A 24,817-nucleotide genomic window follows, 5' to 3' on the forward strand; every position below is an offset into this window, starting at 1 on the left:
AGAAATTTAATAATATAATTCATAACTTAGCTTATTCAACTAATGAAAAAAAAGAAAATAATATAAAAATTTAAATTATAATCAATGTAACACAAATGAAACGTTCAAGACAATTTATATAATTTTGAATAAGCCTCTTAGTGTTTATCCTTTAGAAATAAACCAATATGAAATTCACAACTTTAACTATTCGAAAGAAGATAAAAAAAATAATTAACGAAAATTATAATTGGCGCAAATATAAAATAGAAAACTTTGTTAATAATTGCGAAATATGTCAAAAGCATAAATATGATAGAAACCCACCAGTAATTAAATTCAATTTAAACCTAACAGCTAGTAAACCATTTGAGCATATACATATAGATACCCTTAAAATAGCAAATCAATCATACTTAACTATGATAGATGCTTTTTCTCGTTACGGTCAAGCATACTCAATGTCAAGTGTGAATGGAACTTCAGTTGTTGACAATATATTAAATTACGTTACTCATCATGGTTTGCCCTATAAAATAACAGCTATGAATTTTTCCATTTATATCCTGTAATCCAAAATCATACGATATTTATCCCTCCTCAACCTTACTTGGCCAGAAGTCAAGAAGAAGTTAATTTTATTAAAGAAGAATGTCCAGAATTAGAAGAAAAATATTATTGCAAAAAGACTTTCAAGTTAAAAGATAATTGTACTATTGAACTGTTAAACGGACATTCTGGTAAAAAATGTGTTGTTAGTGAAATTGAGCTTCAAGAATCTATATTAGAACAAGTAACAAATAATGAACTTTTAGTGATCCCAAGATCAGAAACTGTAGTGATATCTAAATGTGTTTCAGACCGCTATTTTAAAATCAGTGATCCATCAATTGTAAAAATTCCAAAAAACTGTAGTATCCAAATAGAAAGTAAAATTTTCTCAACCAATATACAAATTAAAAAAGGGAAATCGATAATATTACCAAAATTAAATTTCAAATTTTTAAATAATCAAATTTATAGATCTCCTAATTTAACAAATATAGATTTTGATAAATTATATGAAATTAATAAAATTACTAGAAACATAAAACCAATTCATGAAATTTACAATCCGCCAAGCCATGTATCAATTGGATTATTTACTATAATAATAATAATTTGTATAGTTTTAATAATATTTTGGTTAATTCGTAAATATAAATATAAATTTGTGAGAAAACAGAAAATTGAAGAAACGAAGAAAGAAGACGTCGAATTAGAAGAAAGAAGAAAACAAGAGATGAAAAATACCTCCGTCATTTTTCATTCTTAGGGATGGAGGAGTTACATGTAGAAAATTCTTGAAGGACATTTTATAAAGACGCAATTGTATCAAATATCGTAAACAATGTATCAGCATTTATTTTATTATAAATAAGACTTTTATAAACAACTTAATAATGTTTATAATTAGTTCGCTCTTGAGATTAATTGCATTCATTCAAATATTGTAAAATAAATTTTTTAAAAATAAATTTTGAAAACCGAAATTTATAAGTTAAGTCACCTTTTTTTTAAGTTAATTACAATTACTATAATCTTTCATTATACAGATTATACTGTATATTATAGTGCTGTCAAATTTTTTGAGGGCGGCTAGTTTAATGTTTATTATTGCAGACGGTAATAAAAATAACGTGAATGAGGTGCAGATGCAGCAATTTTTGTCTGAAATATGATTTTTTTAGAAATATGGAAGAAAATAGAGGAAGAAGTTTACTTTGGCATTACTTCAATAAATCTGGAACTGGAGAGACCTCAGTTTGTAGAAAATGTAAAAAAATATTAAGTCATGTGGTAACACTACCAATTTAAAGAATCACTTGAAGACAAAGCATCCACTTCTTTACGCTGAGATGCAAAATATTCATCGAACAGATAAATCTGAGAGTACTGAAATAAGCGATGATGAATCAAGGTAAATATTATTTCATGGTACAAACTACTCATCTTATTATTGTATTAATGAATGGTACAAGGATATAGAGTGCGTTTATTGGAACGAAGTTCCTCATCAGTCGTTACGCTCTAGGCATTTACCGAATGCGAGCTAGTCCAAAAAATTGTCGGCTGACACCCGAAACCGACACTTTTGCAGTTAGTTGAACAATCCATTGGAAATTTTGCACAATTGGTCAGTTCAGATTGATTTTGAGCAAAATCCCCCAGGGGAAGGAAAACAAAAATAAGGGATAATTTTGATTTTTTCGGCCAATAAATAATTTCTGAGGTGAAATTAAAAAATAATTGTTGAGCATAAAAACAAAGAATAATTACATTAAAAAGGAGCTGTTTGAACCATCTATATAAAGAGAAGGCAAAATTGGGGCCAACAAATAATTCTGCGTATTAACGAAATAGCTATATTATTTGATATACGAGCTACTCTAACTAATTATGGATAATAAATCAGGTATAAACCGGTATAAAATAAAATCACTCATAAATGCTTTTGTTTTTAGAATGTTGAGTTATAAAGAGGAAATGGAAGATCTTTTGTCGGCAAGCAATATCGTGATCCAAACTACTGATGTAGACGAAATCTCAGTAGCATCGACAGAATCGATTTCTTCTTCATCACAGATACCTCCATTAATACAAGTCCCTTCAACTTCCAAACAAGCGTCTATAAAAAGCTTTACGATGACAAAAAAGTTACAAACCAAAACCGACACGGCTTTGGCTTTTTTCGTAGGTGCAGAAATGATACCTTATAATATAGTAGAAAAAGACGGTTTCAAAAATTTTTTACAAGTTTTAAATGGAAGCTATAAATTACCTAGCAGAAACACATTGTCACAAAAGTTAATTGCTAATTTGTTTTAAAACAAGCCAAATTCATATCTTGTGCCACCGATTGCTGGACTTCCATTGCAAACAGGTCCTATATCGCCCTTACATTACATTTTGTAGACGAAAATTATCAGTTAGTAAGCGTTTGTTTGGGCTGTTATGAATTGGATGAAAATCATACCGCTGAAAACTTACGTAATAATATAAATCTTATTTTAAAAGAGTGGAGTATTGAAGAAAAAGCAAATACATCGTTTACCAGATTACGGAAGTAATGTATTAAAAGCTATTAAGGATATGGGAATAGCCCGTATATGTTGTTTTGGACATGCAATTAATATTGCAGTAAATAAATGTTTTGAAAATGCAAAAGTAAGCGAAACTATAGGTAAAATTCAAAAAATTCAGAATATTTTTGCACATAGTTGGAAAGCTGTTAGAGATTTAAAGATAATTAAGAAAAAATACAACACTAAGGAAACAAAAATTCCTTCCTTGTCTAAAACGCGATGGTGGTCTCTTTTAAATTTAATCAAGATAATTGTTCAAAAGAAGTAAATTTCTTAAATTTTTTACAAACTTATAATAATGGACATTACAAAAAGCAGATACTAAACGCTGACGATTTGAAACTCCTGAATGTTATCCTGGAATTACTAACTCCAATTCAAAACATTTTAGAAACTGTAGAAAATTATGTAACGGGATCTCCCATTCTACCTATTTCATTGGAATTAGGTAAAACATTGGTAGATGAATACAATGAAACTGAAATTGATGAAGACATTGTAGAACTAAAAAGAGAAATAGCTTCATTAATTTTAAACACACTTAATAATAGATATGAAAGCAACGAGAAAACTCATAAACTATTGCAGACTGCCACCTTCATGGACCCACGTTTTAAAGGATACTTTTTTAGTTCTGCAGAAAACCAGATAAGTGAAGATATAATATTACTTTCAACTTAGTTGCGAATTAGAAGTAATTCCAGTTTCTGAGAATAGAGCTGCATCATCAAGAAAAAAGAATAGCGGACATTCATCAATTTTAAATCTATGAAAACTGTTGAAGGAAGTAATACTGTGAGTTTAAATCTAAAAATTAAAAATGAAATCGAACAATATATGAATATACCAGTCATTGATGTTAAAGAAGATCCACTGATATGGTGAAAATATAACGCACTTTTATTTCTTTTTCTCTCCCAATGTGCAAAAAAGTTTCTCTGTATTCAAGCTTCCAGTGTTTCCTCTGAGCGAGTATTTAGCAATAGAGGTCAAATAGTAACTGACCTAAGAGCGTCACTAACTTTGTTTTTTTAACTATGAATAAGACGTTTGTTAACATTCCTAAAAATTTATAATAAACATCTTTCAAGATAAAATTTTCTGGTTTTGAAAGCGTGACGAGTAATATTGTTATTTTAACGTGTATGTGCTGTCCTAATTTATTTGTTTTATAGATACAAGTTTTCAAATTTTTATCCCATTTTCATTTATACATCCATTGTAAACATTTTATTTATAGTTTTTTTTTTATTTATACAATAGATTTAGGATCTTTTATTGATACAGTAGATTTAGATTTTTATTTATACAAAAAAATTTATATATACATATAGTATTCCCAATATGCAGTCAGTTGTTGGATTCACTGAAAATTATAATAGTGAAAATAAAAACTTATCGTTTTCTCATAATTCTAACCAAAATCACAGTTATTTTTATATTATATTTGTTAAAGCACAAATAAAATATATACAACTAAAAATAATTATCTCAACATTTGAATAAAAAACAAAAAATTTATTACTATTCTATTATAAGTTAAAGTTTTTCACCACTCAAACTCTGCGATTAAAATGGTTGTACGAGCGCTCAGTAGTACAACACTTCAGTTGCAATTATCTTGTTTAATAAATCTTTTTTTAGTCCTTTGAACTGGATCTGAAATTTGGAACTTTGTTGAAAATGATCTTTAAAACATTAAAACTTAAGTAAATAACAATATTTATTTCTGGTTCTGTGCCCGAATCTTGGCAACACTGCATCGTATCACATCGTCACGGCACCTTTTTTTGCTCTCTTCAAGAGTTCGAGTTTGTTTTATTTTTTTTCTTTTACGACGGCATTTACAAAGTCGCCGTTCACTTGAAAAATTATTTTCAATTCTTCCGCATACCAAATTTTAATTGACATTTATTTCAGAGGTTATAAAATAAAATATTTTATCCACTACTGTTGTAAAATGTACCCATTAAACGTCTGTTCGCTCGACCTTAATGATACTATAATAAAATAATAATAAAATTGAGAAAGTGAATATTCTGTCGTATTTTCTAAACGGTTCAAGTAAATAACGGTTATGGACTTTATTAGAAAATAGTTATTTTCCTAACAAGTGCGGAAAGTGATACTTTCCCGCACGCGACTGCAGTTGTCCCGAACGACGCGGAGCGGAGATTTCTCAGTGGTTTGATATTTCGCGTTAAATTGAATTAAAAAACCCATCTAAAATGGTAGCAAAAAACAACATCACTATTTTTAACACACCAGATATTAGACAAACTGCTGAAGTTGCCCCAATAAGTTTATTGTCAAGAAAAGTAAAAAATATCGCCTATAAACCTTAATTTAACTGACTTAAGAAATTATTAATAACCCTATATAGATTAGATCTGTAATATTTGTTAAGCTAAGCAACATAGATTTTGTGTTAATTATTATGAGATATATGATTATTATAATTTTCGATAACTATATACTGTGTATAAATGGTCAATAATATATTATAAGGACTATTTTTTAAAATAAAATAATAAATTTTTTAATAATGTAAAAATTTTTCCAATAAAAAAAAACTTCAACAAAAATATTTAGTTGTCGTGGATAAGGTATACTCGCGAGTAATGAGTTATTCACTCGGTCATTTATTCCACTCGGTGACGCCCTTGTCAGTAAACTTCACCTCGTGAATGATAACCTACATCATATACTCATGGATAATATACTAATTAGCCATACTCACATTTCGATTGTGTTTGATATGTACGTACCGTATTTGTCTAATGCATCATAATGAGCATTGGGATCAGTGCCGTATCTCTTTTGATAGAAGCGAGGCCTCACCAGAATATCAAGACCTTGCTAAAAAAATTCAAGATAGAGATGAGGCAGTCCAGTTGGATGGCAAGATTTTGGCAATTTTCCAGTCGTTCTTAAACGGTGTATGAGTCAACGAACAACTCTGCTACTGGGATGACGTCTTTAGGGATATTGTATGGCATATACCCTAGCCGCAACAGTTGCATTTCTCATACATTCTAAGTAAATGCCCATCATATAAAATGCTTCTTCGTTTGTAGGAATCATCTTAGATATAACTTTTCAATTCAATGCACACAAATCCCAATGACACGTAAATGAATAAATTACTAGGTTTATCAATTTGACACAAAACAAATCTTTGTTTTTTTCATGGCCCACTACTTGTTTTTATATATTTCCATTTTAACTTCCATAACACAGTTTCCGGGTGACAGCATAAGTAATATTGACAAAATAATTGGAACTATTATTAATAGAACAAGGAAAGACAATTTTGAGGAGTCAAAAAATGTTGAAATTCGTTCAGTCAAACCGGAGTAATTTACGTTTAAAGGAAAATGCTTAAAATTTATACATTTCTTAGGATATCTCATAATACGACAGACAGATATCGACATGCGGTTTTTGTTATTCTGTTGCTAATTTGGTCTACTTTTATATTCCTTAATTAAAACTGCATGTTTCCATTCAACATTTTTCAAGGATAGCTAAATTTAAAAAAATAAATAGCGTATACGTTACTCATTAGGTTCTTTCGAAATTATAACTCTTACATTGGTAGAAAGGAGCTATCTTCAAAAAGACTAAGTTTGCTTAGATAGGTTAAGTAGAACTGGACTTACAGGCATTTCTCATAATAAAGTTCCCGCTTCTCTCCACCTCTTAGTGGAAGAGATAGACTAAAACTTGTCATATATCAAATATACGCTGAATTTCTTGAAGAATACGGTAATCATAGTTCAAATGCATCTTAATTAAGCAAAATTTGTAAATTATTCATTTTATAATTTTTGGTATATAATTACGCCCTCTACAACTCTGTAAATAATTTTCACGTTTTTCTCGAGGTCACTTTTGTTATAATTTTTTTTCCCGAAGCTGTACTATAAACGGTTCCCGAGATATGGCCGAGAGCCATTCTTATTGGGACACCCGGTCCAAGAAACTGTCGACCGATGTTCCCGAATGACTGGAGTTGGTAAGTCAACCAATTTTAAATTATTGTGCGAGAGAAAGATAGCAGGCCAAGTGGGACCTCCCCAGAAAAGTACAGGCAGACCTGTAAAAGTCCTTGATGAAGACACCAAAAGTGTAATTCGAAGAAAAGTTCACTCTTTTTATTTTAAAAAAGAAATACCCACCCTAGATGAGATTTTAATGGAGCTTGGCCAGGATGTACAGTATTCCGTTGATAACTAAAAAACTTTTATGGACCATTTTGAGAAATATGGATTTTACCTAGGAAAAGCATAACCGTAAAGTACTTTTACTGGAAAGCGATGAAATTGTTCGCTGGGGACGAAAATACTTAAGAAGTATAAAGCATGACAGAACAGAGCAGAGGAAAATTTGTTATCTTGATGAGACGTGGATTAATGAAGGTTATACGGTTATACCAGTGCTCTCCAAGCTTTCATGGAAGGCCTGTCAATGGGTATTAAGGTGCCTTCAGGTAAAGGGAAAAGACTAATAATCGTCCATATTGGAAGCGAAGAGGGATTTTTTAAAGAAGGTTTGCTAACCTTTTAGTCATGCCATATGGGAGATTACCACAAGGACATGGATTCGGATGTTTTTGAAGACTATTTTGGTGAAATGATAAAATATTTTCCGGCTGATTCAGTAGTAGTTATCGATAACGCAAGTTATCATTCTAGACGCATAGAAAAGACTCATCTTGGAGAAAACAAGAAATTATTGACTGGTTAACCAACAAAAGTATTGAATTTGAAGATAATTTAATAAAAAAAGGACTATTAGTTACAGTAAATTTACACAAACATCGTTTTATAAAATACGCCGTGGAAGATATAGCAGAAAACATAGTGTAAGTGTGTTGCGCAAAACCGCCATATCATTGCGAACTAAATCCTATAGAACTTGAATGGGCGCAAGTGAAAGGATTTGTAGCAAGATACAACACGACATTCAAAATGAAAGACGTTAAGCTACTGTTTGATCAAGCCATTAAGGAGGCGACACCAGAGAACTGGCGATAAGCAGTCCAGCATATCATTAAAGAAGAGGAGAAAATGTGGGATCTTGACTACTTGATCGATTGGACCGTCGACTCGTTAAGAGAAGATGACAGTTCCTCAGATGACGAAGAATATTATGTTTTTCATAATTTAATTTCTGTATAATGTATTTTTTGTGTAATGTTCAATAAAAAATAAGTGTACTTTATACCATTTACATAATACCTTATTTTTATTCTGTTAAAATAAAATTCTTTGCTTTTTACGAGTATCCTACCGGCACGCCTTTGGCACACTATTTTCAGTGTTTGTGATGGGATAACAATAGGCTAAACCCATATATTGACCCCAACCCGGGTGGTACTACCTGTACTTGATAAAAAAAAATTTTACAATGAAATCAATGCCAAACTAGGCAAATGAGGTTTTATTACTCTATGCCTTTCTGAAATAAACTCCAACCATATAGACCAGAGCAAAGTGGCGCATTCGTTTGCAAAATTGTAAATTTTTGTGTACGATGACACTTGTTATCTTTTGATGTTATTGTTTAAACAACGAAAAACTGAATAAGGCAGAAAAGATGTGTTTTTGCAATGAATTAATTTTTTTATATTCTTTACAATATTTTGAATGAAAAAAGTCCTTACACCTTAGAACGAGCCCCTATCAAAGTGGAATTTGTTTCATACTTGAAAAAGTCAGAAGTACTTAAAAACGCAAAGAATCTCAAAGGTACCAACATAAGCGTAGCAAATGACCCAACACTCATCCAGCGAGAGGAGCACAAGATCTTAAGAAAACACCTAATTCTGGCGAAAACAAATAAACATATAAACTGCTACATACGAAGAAACAAACTATTTGTGGACGGAAAAATATATTCTCCTGAAGAATTAGAAGTAATAGAAACTACTGAAATAAACAGACCGAAATCAAATAGCGAACCTGCGACCCCAAAGCGAGATAAAGCAGTGGCAAACATTCCCAAAACAACATCTGGGCAAACACCATTTATTCCCAAAGAATTGGCAACCGGTTCGGGAAAAAGAGAAGAACAATCATCTGTGGGAGGAAAAAAATAAATACTAGAGCACGCACAGGTTCTACGCAAAGCATCAAATAATTCATGTATGTTAATTTACTATTATTACTTTCTGCCTTAATTAACTTCTTCAAAAATTTTATTAATGTCACCATACTTTGTTATTATACATATAAAAACCAAATAATTATTGTAAAGATTGTCAAATAATTTAAAACTGTTTGCTGGTTGGTACATTCACATGAATGAATATATAAGAAATTTTAAGCTAGAAAAAATAACAACATATCCCCTAAAAGATATAAATGAAGCAAAAGAAGTTTTGTCTGTGAATAACAAATTGAATAACTTCAAGATTCTTAATACTAATATTTGTAGTGTTTCAAAAAATATAGATGAATTAAAAATATATCTTGAGGAACTTGAGACATGTTTCGAGTGCATAGTTTTAAGAGAAACTTGGCGAGTCCCAGATACAACTTTCCTCAACATGGCCAACTACACAACCCTATACAATGGAGTTAGCTATAACCAAAATGATGGAGTTATCGTCTTTGCAAAAACAAACTCATACCATTCGCATGAACATATTCAGATAAATGGAGGTATATTAAGTAAACTGAGTTTTTGCATTTTAGCATGCTATAGATCTCCAGCAAGTCGAATTGACAACTTTCTTGACCAGCTTGGGGATATTCTAAATAAAGAAAGTAATCAACATTATTATAGCTTATTTGTAGGTGACATAAATATCGGCTTGATGAAAATAACTGAAGATTCAAGAAATTATCTTGATATGATGAGTGAGCATGGCTTTCAATCAACTATTAATACTACAATAAGAGCAAGAAATGGATCTGAATCATGTCTTGACCATATATTCATTAAAACCAAACAACAAAACTACAATAACATCTTACCTCTCACTATACCAACATCAATTACGGACCACTACATAACGTTGTTACAAATTGTACTGAATGAAACTGAAAACAATTCAATAACCAAAAAATATTTTCAAAAAGTAGACGAACAATTATTACAAAAAACAATTAATAGTTTATGTTGGAAAAATGAATTGTACCCAATGCATGATATCGAATCGACAACAGAAAAATTCATCAACATCATAAACACATGTGTAGAAAAATCAACTCAATACTTCCGGTTAAAAAATAGTCAACGTAAAAGAAAAAATTGGATAACAAAATCATTGATAAAACACATCAACTAAAAAAATCATTCATTTTTATTATGGAAAAAAAATCCAAATAATGTAAACTTGAAAAATGATTATCTAACGAAGAAAAAAGAAACGGGAAAGAAAATAAAGACTGCCAAAGAAAATTATTATAAAAAATTAGTTGAAAAAGAACAAAATGCAAGTAAAAAACTCTGGAATACTGTTAATGAAATTTTGAATATCAAGACAGGAAAAATAATAAATAATATTAGGAATGAAAAAAATGAGATCGTCACAGATCCAAAAGATGCTGCTGATATATTTAACAAGTTCTTCGCGAATGTGGGGGAAACTTTGGCAAAGAACATACGACAAAATCCCAATTACAATAGTAAAAAATATATAAATAAAAATTCACTTTTTCTTACACCGACAAATACTACTGAGGTTGAAAATACAATAATTAGCTTGAAAAACAAAAAGGCTCCCGGGCTTGATAGAATGAAAGCTGAAACTCTAAAGATTATTACAAAATTCATATGTGAACCTTTGACGGACATCATAAATAAATCCTTCGAATCAGGCATATTTCCTTCGATTCTAAAGAAATCTCTTATAACTCCAATTTTCAAAAATGGGGATACAGAAAATATTTCAAACTATAGGCCTATTTCACTTCTATCTTCAATAAGCAAAGTCTCTGAAAAAATTATAAAAACAAGACTTACGACATACCTATCAAATTTTAATCTGTTGTCGACATCCCAGTATGGCTTTAGAGAAAAAAAATCTACCAATGATGCAATCCATTCCTTGACAAAAACCATCTACGAATCCTTGGATTCAAGCACTCCATCTATTGGGGTTTTTTTGGATCTAAAAAAGGCCTTCGATACTGTCGACCACTCCATGCTTTTAGATACACTAGAAGATATGGGTGTAAGGGGTTTAGCTCATAATTTATTCAAAAGTTATCTAACAAACAGAACACAAAAAACTAAATTCAAAAATCATGTGAGTGAAGAGATCAACATTAAATGTGGTGTACCTCAAGGAACAGTATTGGGGCCGGTGCTTTTCGTAATTTACTTAAATAATCTATTTGAACAGGAAACAATTGGAAAAATAATCAGCTTCGCGGACGATACTGTGATTTACTACAAACATGATGACTGGTATAATCTCAAAATAAATATTGAGAGTGATCTTGGAAAACTCAAAGACTGGTTCGACAGCAGATTACTCTCAATAAACTTTGACAAAACTGTATATTTACCCTTCAGTAGTCATGAAACGTCTCTGCCAAAATACAATCTTAATATCCAACAAGATTTTAAAATAAAACCTGCAAAAAAAATTAAATATTTGGGCATTTACATTGACAATCACTTACGATGGAACCATCATATGGAATATTTAACTAAAAAACTTCGGAGTATCCTATTTCGATTTAAGTAAGTAAGCCAATTTTTGAGCTTTAAATGTAAAAAAATACTGTATGACAGTTTGGTTGAGTCACACCTTAATTTTACGTTGAAAACTCAGGACCAATATTCGTTCAAAACAAACGTGTGGTGCGGAATGTATAAAAATCAAATAATTGGACCTTTTTTATCCGAGAAACCTTGAATGCTGATAATTATGCATACAAACTTCATTTAAATGCATCGTTAGAATGTTACAAACTAGTGATTAAGCAACTTAAAGGTTATCAATGTTCGATAAAAAATGAGATTTTAATTAAACTGTTTTTAAAAGATTATTTACAATTGTTTAATCAAATTTATTATTAATAAATGGAATGCATTAATGTGCACACTTAAATTTCCAACGTAATCGCAAATGTAGAAAAAAATTTTTTTTATTGTAAATAAACAATGTTGAATATTTGAAACGTATTTTTAATAAAAATAACATCTTTTCTTTATAACAATTTTCAATATTGTCAAAAAGAAATGTACTTTACTCTAGAGCAAAAATCACATTTTTTGACAAACCTCGTATACTGCTTTAAATAATTAATATCTGATGATTGAATTTTAGTTTTTGGAGCATGCAGAACTTTTTATAAAGAATCACTTTTTTTCGTAAAATTAATAATAAAAAAGTTTCCCGCGAACTTATGTGGACGTATACTTGTCGTGATCTGTGAAAAATTTCTACCTGTTTCAATGAACATAGTTGGTTTACTGGGGTCATAAAATTATATGATTCCCAAAATACCTATCTACTTTCATTATTTTACAGAAAAAAAATATTTTTTTTCGAGGCAAAATGTTTCTGTTAACTTCAATCGCCAAAAAAAGTTATATAAAATATTTTAATAATAAATAAAAATTTCATTGCAAAAAATGCATCTTTTCTGGCTTATTCAGTTTTTCGTTGTTTAAACCAGGGGTCTCCAAACTTTCCAGCCTTAGTCGTAGAGTAGAGCCATGAGGAGTAACGTGACACGACATCTGGTGGACACAAGCGGAAATAGGTAGAACCTTCTATCGTTAACAGATGGCGGTAATAGCACGTACAAAATAATCTCGTTGGTTCGAGAAAGTTCTGGTGTCTTTCACTCACTTCTAGATGGCAGTAATTGGAATATATAAGAAGGCTAGTGGCGCAACCACAAGTCAGTTTCTATGACACTGTTGTGAAATAAAATAGTGCGTACCTTCTTAAAACGTGTTTGTGCGTGTTTAAGTTTAAGACATCTTTGTAGCAATATTTTGATTTGAATTGTTGCTTTTGTGTGTGATTTAGTAGTATGGAAAAGAAGCAAAAAATTGATAGTGAATGCAGAAAATTCAAAGATCAGTGGAACATTCAGTATTTCGTAATTGAGTAACAAGGCGCTATGTTTGATTTGCAATGAATATGTTCTCAAAGAATATATGTAACATTAAACGTCATTATGAAACAAAATATTTTCAAAATTATTCAAAATATACAGAAAGTTTGCGGACAGAAAAATTCGAAGCTATGAAGCGTGGATTGAAATAGCAGCAATCTTCATTTACAAAACTCAAAACTGAACAAGAGGCTGCAACTCGTGCCAGCTTTCATGTGGCTCTTGAAATTGCAAAACGTGGAAAACCATTCACCGATGGAGAAATGATTAAAGAAAGCATAATTGCAGTAGCCGAAGAAATGTGCCCTGAAAAGGTAAATTTATTAAAAACTGTCAGTATGTCAGCAAACACTGTGGCTCGAAGGGTAGAACATCGCTGAAAATATATCCTCTCAACTGTTAGACAAAAATGGACATGTTGAGTGGTTTTCTTTGGCCTTGGATGAGTCAACGGATGTGTCAGATACTGCTCAGGTGTTGATTTATATTCGAGGAGTAGATAGAAGCTATGAAATGCATGAAGAACTTCTTGATATGTATAGTATTCATGGCACAACTACTGGTACAGATATTTTTAAAGGAGTTGAAATGGCCATTAATCAAAAGAACCTTCGATGGAAAAACCATTCAATGGTTCAAAACCATTAGTCTTACATTGTATCATTCATCAACAGACTTTGTGCGAAAAATGTTTGGATATGTCTGAAGTTCTGAAACCAGTCATATCAACTGTTAATCTTTTGGGCTGAATCACCGACAATTCCGTCAATTTATTGAAGAGATTGGAGAAAACGACTTACCTTATTATACTGCCCTACGTTGGCGTAGTTGTGGAAAAGTCCTTCAGCGCTTTTTTGAACTTCGAGCAGTGAACGAAATTTTTTTGAATGAAAAGCATCGCCCTCTTACTGAATTACAAAACAACGCATGGCTGTGGAAGTTAGCATTCTATGTTGATTTGACAAAACATATGAACGAACTGAATTTGAGATTGCAAGGATAAAACCAGCATCTTCCTGATTTATACACTAATATCAAATCATTCCGGAAGAAATTGATACTGTTTCAATCACAACTACGAAGTAAATGTTTTTCACATTTTAAAACATGTGAAATATTCAGCCACACCACTGAGACTGAGTTTTCTATCGATTTTGCAATCGAAACTTGAGTGCTTTCTCGGACTTTGATGCCATTGCAAATCAAATTAAGATTTTTCAGAATCCTTTTGATACTAACATTGAAACCCTAGCCCCGGAACTTCAAATGGAAATGATTGATCTACAGTGCAGTGATATAATTAAGAACAAATATCAAAAGTCATCTTTGCTGGGATTTTATAAGAGTCTTCCACTGAAACAATTTAATAATTTGCATAAATTTGCTCGTGGGCTGTTTTCTGTTATTGGTACTACTTATTTGTGTAAGAAGACCTTATCCAAAATGAAGTACACAAAAAATGTTTACAGATCTAAATTAACTGATAAGCATCTTAAATCTCTTTTAATAATTGGTACAAGTAAAATTAGTCCACAACCACAAACAATTGTCAGTGGAAAAATCTCAATTACATGAATCTCATTAGTATTTCATATGTCATTATGCTTATTATAAGTTATGTTTTTATTTAAAATGTATAAAATGTTAGTTGGATTCATTTCAATAATTTGTTAGTTATTATATACTGAAGGTTAAATTTTCTGCATATTATACATGTCTTTACTCATTACAACTCTGTGTTTCTTTATCCAACTTATCACAAAAACAATAACAGTAAGCCTACAACAATGTTATAAGTAATTAGCCCATGACCATATCAATATAGATGTCATATTAATAATTATTCAACATAAAATTAGAATACTTCAGTAAACTAAATTTAATTTACTATAAAAAATATGTTCCCTAAAAGGAGTTTTCAAGTATGCTAGCTCTCCGCGGGCCGGATGTGGCCCTCGGGCCGTAGTTTGGAGACCCCTGGTTTAAACAATAATATCAAAAGATATCAAGTGTCATCTTACACTTTTATAATCAGGAATACCTCCCGCACATTTAAAAAAAAATTACGACTTAAAAAAATTTTGCCAACGAATGCGCCACTATGCCCTGTACTAATATACACATTTCGATTGTATAGTTCTTCCAATATCAGTTGCAGATTATAAAAACAAAAATATGAATATCTTATACAAGAAATTATTCGTTAATAGGCAATCGAGTTTCGTTTAAACAGGCTACCAGACATGAACTGAGCCCTTTTTTACCTCATTCGTTTTTTTTTCTGGAAAACGAAATTTCAAACCAAAAACCATCAAGGAAAATGAATTCTTTGCAAATAAAACAAAAGAAAAAAAACATTTCAATTCCAAAGTATCTTTATAAATAATAATGGTCAGTCAGGAATCGTCTGAACTAGAGTCATCATTTGATTCAATTATGATGAGTTGTAAAGAGAGTGACACCACATACTCAACTTCTTTGATAACATGTTCAACACAGTTTTTCCAAAGCTCTTGGCGGTCTGTCGCTAGAACTTTATTTGCGAGTGATAAAACCTCTACTCAGTTTTGGAGACTGATTACATTTTCGTAATTCTGATTTTATATTTGCCCATATTAGCTCTATAGGGTTAAATATGCAATAGTAAGGAGGTAGTCTGAGAAGAGTATGGCCCTGTTCTTTGCAGAGCTTGTCAATATAATAAATTTTCTCTAACTTTTGACCTTTAATAACAGTAATCAATTCTTGGTTTGTTGGACCTTTTTTTACGATCGCTGACAGGAATGGAAATATTTTTTTCCAAACATAAATGCTAAAATTTGAGCTTTGTTACTTCTACTATTTGGTATCTTAAGGAGTTACCGTGAGTGGTAGGATGCGTTGTCCATAACGATTACTCGTGGTGGAATATTAGGTAAAATCTGTTCATCAAATCAGTTTTAATAATTCTGCTGTCATATGTTCATGATAATAGGCTGCACAGTTTCCAATTTTAGCAAATATTTATTAGGCATTAGGCACGAAACCATCTTTACTTCCAGCGTATACTATTATAATGCGTTTCCCTTTAGAACATGGCCCATTCAAACAGCAATTTTTACTATTTTCAACACAACCGCATTTCACTACATCGTGAGTATTAAACCATGTTTGATTGGTCATTGACGATTCGGTTATTGCCATCCGTTTATTCAGTTTTTTGTGTTTCAAACCACATGCTGACAAAACTAACGCAATATTTCTACTAACTGGTATAATTGTATTCTGGATAATCTGCTACCTTTTGTCGTATTACTTCTAATGTCGCAGCCCTGTTCTCCTTACATAAACTATCCCTACGTATAAAATCTTGAGTAACTTTATCAACTGAATTCAGTTTTTCTTAACATGTTTTTCGGTTCTGTGACTACTCGATAAATGGAAAATTTATTTACTCTTGTTAATTCAGCAATTCTTATTGTGATTGCATTATCAGATTTTTCTTTTTTAAACATTCGTATATACTCGTATTTAAAATAAATTGCTGTATTTGTATATCTTTATTATTAAATTCATACTTGTCTTTATTCCCACTACACTGTGCAATTTCATTGTCTTCATTCACCTATAGTCCAAAAAACTCCATATTTGTATTTAATAAATTTATGAATTAAATAAATTTTACCAAGCGTCGCTAATGTCCAACAAGAATATTTTGAAGAAATTGTGAACATACAGCTTCGGCTAATAGAAATGCATTTATGGTTACGATTCCATGTTTTCATTGGTAAACCGTGTAGATGATGAGGCCACGTAGATTGACGGTTTGTTAGATATTTATACGGGGAGTAAACATTGTTTTTTTCATTTCTTAATTTGGTATGAATGTCGTGCGTATTTATGAATTATTGATTGATTCTCGTATAACAGTCTTCTGCAATTGATATTGGAAAAGCTATACTTCGCTTGGTGACCAAAGAGGACATCACGCAAAAAGATTTTACCTCTTGAAATAAAAGCTGGTATAAAAACTCACATTAAATCTTTTCCGCTTGTATCTGCTCGTTACTACCGCTCAGATTCAGAAAGGAAGTACTTGCAGCTAGATTTAAATATAAGAGTTCTGTAGCGATGGTGCGAAGATAGAAATCAAATCGAAGCAAATAGCAAATGAATCAGTTTATATAATATATATATATATATATATATATATATATATATATATATATATATATAAACTTTGACGATGAATTTCGAGTTGTTCCTAACCACTAGACGGTCATCTAACAAACAGTTGCAACTTCTATACTCGACTCACAAAACCATCAGCAAACTAAAGTACTTTTATGCCAGCATCCAAGGAGACTAAAACTATAATCTTAATTTCTTTTCTGAGAGAAGTTTCAGAGTACTGTGAAATCGGTTTCCATAATTTTGTTTACTTTTTGTATTTGAAAATAAATAAAAATTACATAATTTTTTTGTTTTTATTCCTATAGTACAAGACATGTATATAAAAAATGTAATAACAATCAATATATACATATGGAAACAATGAATTGTCAGTTACCTAGTTATCTACATAGCTATCATGTGCCCCACCGCAGCCAAATGTATACACAACAACACAGCTAGAACAACTGAACAACTCAAATATGTCTCCAAACAATGTTAAATCCCAACAAACAATATCTCAATAACCCTTCTCTGGAATGATCTTCCTCCCTTCACAACACCGCATATGCTATCCACAAAAACCACAAACACAAACTCTGTACCAATACAAACTCCCCAACCAATCGAGGTATACCAAAGCTGTACACTGTAGTTATTAAAACAATCGATTTCTTCATTAGATTATATGTTTTTCCCAATATTAAATTATCTTATCTAATCCTCATATATCGTTTTGATTGTAACATATTTCCACCATTAGGTCTGCCAACTCTTTACGTCGTCTATCAAAATCGTCATCTGACAACTCTTGAGCCAACGTTACTTTGTATGGATGGAATTTATTATCATGTAAAATTTTCATTACGGATGTTCCCTGGATATTTGTCTAGTACTCAAGTGTGGATCGTCTTGTAACAGGACACAAACATCTAAAGATTTTTTTTCAGTTGATGCAGATTTGGATAAATCTTTTACTGAACCAGTTTCGTTAAACTTTTTCACCAATTAAATGCCAGTGGATCTTGTTATGGGATTTCGGTTAGGATATAAATTATTAAAGATATTACACGTTTCTTGTCGACTTCTACGCCTATCACCATATCCTAATATGATTAAAAAATCAATTCGTTCTATTTCAGTTAAACGATTCATTATTCATTGTGACTTTCAATAAACTTATAAATAATAATAATTTATTGAAACGTCGATTATGGATTATTTTAACTTCGGTGGAGATAACGCAATTGTAGCTATAACTCCGAAATCATGGCATTTAGGTATAAGGAATATTAGATGGAAAATAAGTATTGTATTTCTTAAGGATTTCGAAAAGCGAAAAATATACAGTGTGATCCATTTGAAATAACAAAGTTCCAGAAAAAGGAAAATTTATAAAAATCGTACAAGCCGTTTGTTTCCAAATTAATTGAGGGGTTCCATACATAAAACTCACTCTATATCACATGGATGTATCACAAAATGAATTTCTCGATTTTGATTTCCTTTATGAGATCATGTGCGATCCAAAAGAAAAACAACGTTTAAAATGGCGAGATATTGTGTCGTGTGAGTAGAAACGTGAATACTTTTTATTCTTTATGTTCCATATAACGAGAAATCCAAATTTTCCTGCTTTATATTCTAGACAAGTAGACAAAATTTTCCTCTGCATAATTCAAACAAAAGTCTTGCAGCCCCCTTGAAAATAGCATATGGAAAGTGGGAGAATCTTATTAAACTCTTGCCTTTTATTCCACCGATACATCAAAACCTTGCCCATCAAAAAACTAAAAATAAAAGAAATAATACGAGAAAAAATAAACCAACTAAAATACGGGTGGAAGAAGAATGCTGCATCATTTTTTGTTGGCTATTTAAATAAAGATTACTTGATAATACAAAATTTTATTTTTGCAAGACAAATTTTGAACCAAAGGGGTCTAAGTGATTTTTGTTTTGAAAATATACAGCAGTTAGCAGAAATTATCGAAAATTATTAAAAACTTAAGAAAAATATACTTTCCGTCAGGTGAAAATATTATACGAAATGTTGCACAGATATAACAATAATCAACTAACTTTGACTTCCAATATCTCCAAAGAAAATGACACTTAGACTCTTTTGGTTCTTACCCCTTCCATTCTAAGTTTATTCAATTCTGACATTTAATGATTCATGCGCTCTCATGTTTAGCAATCGTATCACTCAATTTTCTAAAGTTTTTATCCAAATTCCCTGGAAGAAGCAGAGACCTCCCATATAATTATGAATTAACAATTTTTTTTATTTTGAAAGCGGATTTTACTAAATCCCAAGCATTTTCATAATTGTCTGCGACAAACTCTTAACGATTTTACTACCTGTGATGCAGAACCCCTCAAAGTAGACCCCAAATAATTAATATCTTGTAACTTTGGTTTGTTGCGAATCAAGGAAACATATAAATCATGAATAATTATCCAGTCCTTAAAATAGAATTAAGGTTACAAAAATTTCGATAGAGCTAAAAATTGGTATGAATGTTCAGAATTCTATTATAAATGAATTGTGAAAAGTCCCCATCAATCCCCCTTGTGCAAAAATAGGTTTTTCGCGTTTTTCAGCTAAATGGTGAGATTTACAGCAAAAATAGTTCAAACAAAAATTGTAGATCATCCGATTCTATACAAAAAATGTATCTACAATACCATACTATAAGTAGTTTATTCGTAATATGCAAGCGTTTCCACACCACCTATGAGGTAGTATACTTGGCACTTTTTTTAACGTGGTTTCCCCGGTAGGCCTACTATTCCACGACCTATTTTGATCCTATTGAATTCAAAATGAGTATTGAAAATATGAAAGCTGTGTAAATTATGTAATATATAAATGAAAAAATTATTCTATTTCTTTTTCGTACCAAGCTTCATATAAAATATCATGGTGACTGTCAATAAAACATACGAATTGTTGATGATCCTGATTTTTCTGTAATAATAATTTTATCACCATACTGCAACTCCAATCGCATTTGAATGGTTCTGTTATGTATTGTTGATTTTTTACAAATATTTTTCAATTCGTCTAATGTACTCTAATATACTTAAACATTTCTCTCATCGCAATATTTTTAGCTTCATCTTGAGGACAACAGACTTTATCCCCAGAGGTAGGTTTCAAAAAAGAATTGTAGCAATCGTTATGATACAGCACTCAGTCACTCAGCAGTGACTAAATCATATTCAAATTCAATTCGAGCAGCAACAGCTTTGGCTACATAATCAACGAGTTTTAGCTATAGTTAGAGTTAGTCTTTTAATGAAAGCGTAGTCACTTTAAAAATATTACGTCGGTACTGAAGTGCTTTTTTCTTCTCCAACTCTTCATTTAATTCATTGCCGCAAAATAAACAACACTGATTGAAGCAAAATGTCGTTTTACTTACTCGTGCTTTAGTTCGAGGAGGAACTATTTCTGATGAACCAGCTTCTTGTCTTGGTGCTACTTTTTCGAGTATAATTTTTTTGACATTGCACATGAATTTTTACAGATGTCTAATCTTTCAGGTACTCCGAAAACTCATCGCCTCTTTCAATACTTGCATCAATTAATGCTTTCATGCAGCGATCAACAGTAACAACTCCACTTTAAGTCAAAAGTTGACTACAAATAAAGCAGAATTGAGACATTTTTTTTAAAAAAACAATAAAATGCACAAACTTCGTTACAAAATATAAGCGATAGCCACAAGTTGTGACTACTAAGGAATGCTTACGGCTAACAGTATTTTGTTGAGTATGAGACCTTTGAAAAGGAGCAAGTATAAGAGTATCGCCACGCTAACAATTGAATGGAAGACATGAGATGTTACTTAAGGCCATGCGACTAAATGAAAATGGGAGCGGAGTTTTTGCCGTTCATTTGTGTTCTAAGAATTTTATAATTTGTATGTTAAGACATAGGGACTGTTTATTCGTATAACGCACATTAACGTGCATATTACGCATAAAATATTTTTTCCAATTCTTTCAATCGCTATACCACGGACATGGCAATACTTATGAAAAAAAGTGTGGATACATTTTTTGTAGAAAATCGGATGATCTACAATTTTTGTTTGAACTGTTTTTGCTATAAAACTTACCATTTAGCTGAAAAACGCGAAAAACCTATTTTTGCAAACTTTCACCATCAATAAAATTTTTTACACAAGGGGGATTGATGGGGACTTTTCACAATTCATTTATAAGAGTATTCTTAAAATTCATACTAATTTTAAGTTCTATAGGAATTTTTGTAGCCTTCAAAGTCTTATTTGACTGGACTAGAAACTCTAACCAAGATTCGTGTGTACCGTTGAAAGTAGGCAACTTAAATCTCTCAAACTCATCTCTAGTAAAACATTGCAAAAAAGCTCCGATTTGATTTTTTTTTTCAGAAATTTAGAAATTTTAAGGACTAATTTTATTAAGCAGAATCTTATCTGCAACCGTACAATCATAAAAAAGAGCTTCGAAATGGTCGCGCTCTAAAAACTCCACGTCAAGTCCTCCTGCTTTTCTACAATTTCTTCATCACCAAGCAGTGTCTCGCTTGCTAACGTATAGGTGAATATAATCTTTTTTCCATTTTCCTGTGTAGTAAAAGATCCGAATCTAAATCGAACTTCATCGAACTGATAATAGAATGAAACATTTTATAATAAAGTAGAAAATAATATTAAAAATGGATTGAGCAGAATATTTTTAATTCTTTTTCATTAAATGTTGGTAGCATCAAGAAAATCTTATACAGTACTTAGAGTATACAACGTACAGTTGAGTTGTGAAAGTGCGAACCAAATAAAAAGACTCCAAAATAAAAAGAGCGGGAAGAGTTAGAATTTTGTGTTTTTTTTTTAAAAGAATTCGCAATGCGTTCTACTACTCAAACCGAAAATATAACTAATAGCTCTTTCTGTAATTTGGAGATAGATTCGAAGAGTTGCAAACTACAATACCTTCAGAAAGGCAAACGATACCGAAGGTGCGATTCGAACGAGTAGTAAGTTGTTAAAGCAGTACGAGAATCGAGTTGTTCAGACACAGATTTATTCGCAAAACAAGCAGAGGATAATTTGTTGCCACACAGGCCACTGTCAATATGTAGTCCAAAAAACTTGATCGAATTTGAGGATCGTATAAGTCATTGTTGAGTTTTAGAGCTGGTAAATCTTCTTTATACGATAAAACTGAGGTTTTCTCAGTGTTTAAACAGATTCCGTTCGCGTCAGACCAGGACTGTGACATCATTAATGAATAGCAAAAAAAAGAACTGGACCTAAACCTTACCAATTGTTTTCGGTAGTCAAGGTAAGATACAAACCAATTTAAGGGAACACCTCCGATGCCATAATATTCTAGTTTGTTATTCATAATTGCATGATCAACGCAATCGAAGGCCTTAGCGAAATCATAAAAAACTGGAGCCGTTTAAAATTTATTCTAAGTGAATTATATATTTCGTTGAGAACAGAAAAAGTAGCGGCATTAGTAGGTAGGAAACCAAATTGTCGAGCTATCCAGATTTTATGTTTGAAAAGAAAGGGTAATAGACCGTTTTTCATAGTCACTAATGATATTTCTCACACCACCATTTTCAAAGAATTCTTTGACTAGAGAACATAAAACGTTAATAATCACTTAGCTGATAACCCATCGTTGCTGCAGGTAGTCTTGTTTTGAATGCTGAGTATGATTTGCTTTAGCTCAAATCTATCTACAGGTCTGAGGAAGAGACTATCACTGATTTTTTAGAAGCGTTTGATGAACTGGTTTTGTTTCTCAAATCATTGATAAGAGGCCAAGTTTCTTTTTAGCTCTCGAGATCTATAGTTATAGATATAATTATGATGTAAGCATTGTCTGTGAACTTTTTAATACACAAGAGTGATCTCATATTCTTGGTTGAAGTGCGTGTTCCTTTCCTGTTCCATGATTTGTGATGACTAGTTTTACGAGGGCGAAGAGGAAATGCTGTATTGTAGCACCTAATAATTTTATCGAGAAAGTCTGAAAATTTAAAGTCAATATAGTCATAAAAATCAATCCAATCATTAGCTAAACAAAAGTAATAAAATTTGATGGAGTTTGGTTTAGAGAAAATCCTCACCAACCGAGTGTGTTTCTTAAGAGATTTACAAGGTATTACAAATTCGGCAAAAACAGCTTCATGGTCAGACAGACCTGAATTGATTACTAAGTAATTCATATCATGGGATAGAAAGTCTGACACTATGAAATCTAGAATTGAGGAAGTTGTTTTAGTAATTCGAGTTGGTAAATCCGCATGCATATTTAGCTGGAATGACTCAAAAATATTTACCACAGACTTCCGAATTGCACATTCATTAGTAAAGTCAATGTTAAAATCACTGCATAGAACTCTTCTGCTTTTAGTAGGCAGAGCGTCGAATAAATTTAAAAGGTTCTCGAAAAAAGAATGAATATTAGATTTAGGGAGTCTATAAATACAAATAATGCAGAATTCGATAATTTTATTGTAAGTTATGGAAAATTCAAAAGCATTTTCTACAAATGAAAAATCAGAATTTGATACAGCCGAGATTTACCCCTGTCATATCTGCTAATAATTTTCATGTAGCAACTAACTGCGGTAACCCCAACTTCTCTTAAAACAAATACAACTCGTCCGTTTTGTTGCATATAGACTGAATATTAATTAGAACTAATCTCTATTTACGGTCCTTATAACTTAGTGAGGATTCTAGTACCCCTGGACGTGTCCTATTATCTAAAAATTTTTCCTAGAAGAATTGGCAGTAAAGTAACGGTTATTGCTCTCTCTAATTTGTTGATGGTGAATTCTCCGTTCCGAGATGATGTAAGTTCTGTAGGTAGATAAATCATCATCTACTTCGGCTGAGCTTATGCCATAATAATCATGTAACAGGTAGTAAATTGAATGAAGCTATGAGATCAACGGGCAGACTCACGGATGCTAAAAACACCTTAACACTTTTGAGAGTATTACCTTCAAAACATACAGACGTTGGATGGTCATGTAGATAGGCGAGGAATAGCTAAGGAGACGATAAAATAGCAGGTTCCCTTAGTCTTGACATAATGTAATGATTGCCTTCAATAACGGACTTCTCGTGTTATCTAACCGTGGTAGAAGTCATCAGGTCTACCAAAAAGTTAGTGTTATTGTGAGAATCTTTTGTTATTTGAAATGATTTATCACACGAAAAGCTGTTTGATTTGCATAAGGCTTGTTTGTCACATGAGATGGATATTATTTCTGGACTCGAAAAGTCAGTACCTGAAGATTCAACAGACCATTTAAATGAAACTCGGTGGCCACATATCACCTTTAAGCAATTTTCTAGCAGAAACTTGTTCGAAAACCTTTTAAATGATATTGTTTTTGGTTCATTGCTTCCATAGATTAAGGGAAAGAATGAATAAACTCTGTAAAACCTGACT

At 31.5% G+C, this 24,817-nt stretch overlaps 1 protein-coding gene and 1 long non-coding RNA gene across 6 annotated transcripts; one reads left to right on the top strand and one right to left on the bottom strand.

The window, feature by feature from the left end:
* Positions 1-1,420: 1,420 nt before the first annotated feature.
* Positions 1,421-4,498, top strand: LOC130892800 (uncharacterized). Of its 2 annotated transcripts, XR_009059106.1 has the most exons (3): positions 1,421-1,644; positions 1,710-1,939; positions 2,484-4,498. XR_009059106.1 is itself a non-coding variant. In XM_057798430.1 (2 exons), exons 1-2 carry the CDS (start codon positions 1,878-1,880, stop codon positions 2,845-2,847), a joined length of 426 nt encoding a protein of 141 aa, XP_057654413.1. In that variant the 5' UTR covers positions 1,421-1,877; the 3' UTR covers positions 2,848-4,498. The 2 variants fall into 2 exon arrangements, 1 of the variants encoding a protein (XP_057654413.1); XM_057798430.1 differs by having other exon boundaries at positions 1,421-1,939.
* A 169-nt stretch (positions 4,499-4,667) lies between these two features.
* On the bottom strand, positions 4,668-12,005 carry LOC130892801 (uncharacterized). Of its 4 annotated transcripts, none has more exons than XR_009059108.1 (4): positions 11,744-12,005; positions 11,627-11,695; positions 11,086-11,226; positions 4,668-4,763 (listed from the first exon to the last, which is right to left on the bottom strand). It is a non-coding gene; the product is annotated as an uncharacterized LOC130892801 (long non-coding RNA). The 4 variants fall into 4 exon arrangements; XR_009059110.1 differs by having other exon boundaries at positions 11,086-11,507; XR_009059107.1 differs by having other exon boundaries at positions 11,627-11,919.
* Positions 12,006-24,817: the final 12,812 nt, after the last annotated feature.

The sequence above is a fragment of the Diorhabda carinulata genome, chromosome 4 (assembly GCF_026250575.1).
Source record: "Diorhabda carinulata isolate Delta chromosome 4, icDioCari1.1, whole genome shotgun sequence".
NCBI lineage: Eukaryota > Metazoa > Arthropoda > Insecta > Coleoptera > Chrysomelidae > Diorhabda > Diorhabda carinulata.

Bases quoted from the DNA above. Each gene is read 5' to 3' on its own strand.
- LOC130892800 (XM_057798430.1), top strand. From the start codon at position 1,878: ATGCAAAATATTCATCGAACAGATAAATCTGAGAGTACTGAAATAAGC. The intron at 1,940-2,483 runs GTAAATATTATT...TTTTGTTTTTAG, and splicing joins ATAAGCGATGATGAATCAAG to AATGTTGAGTTATAAAGAGG.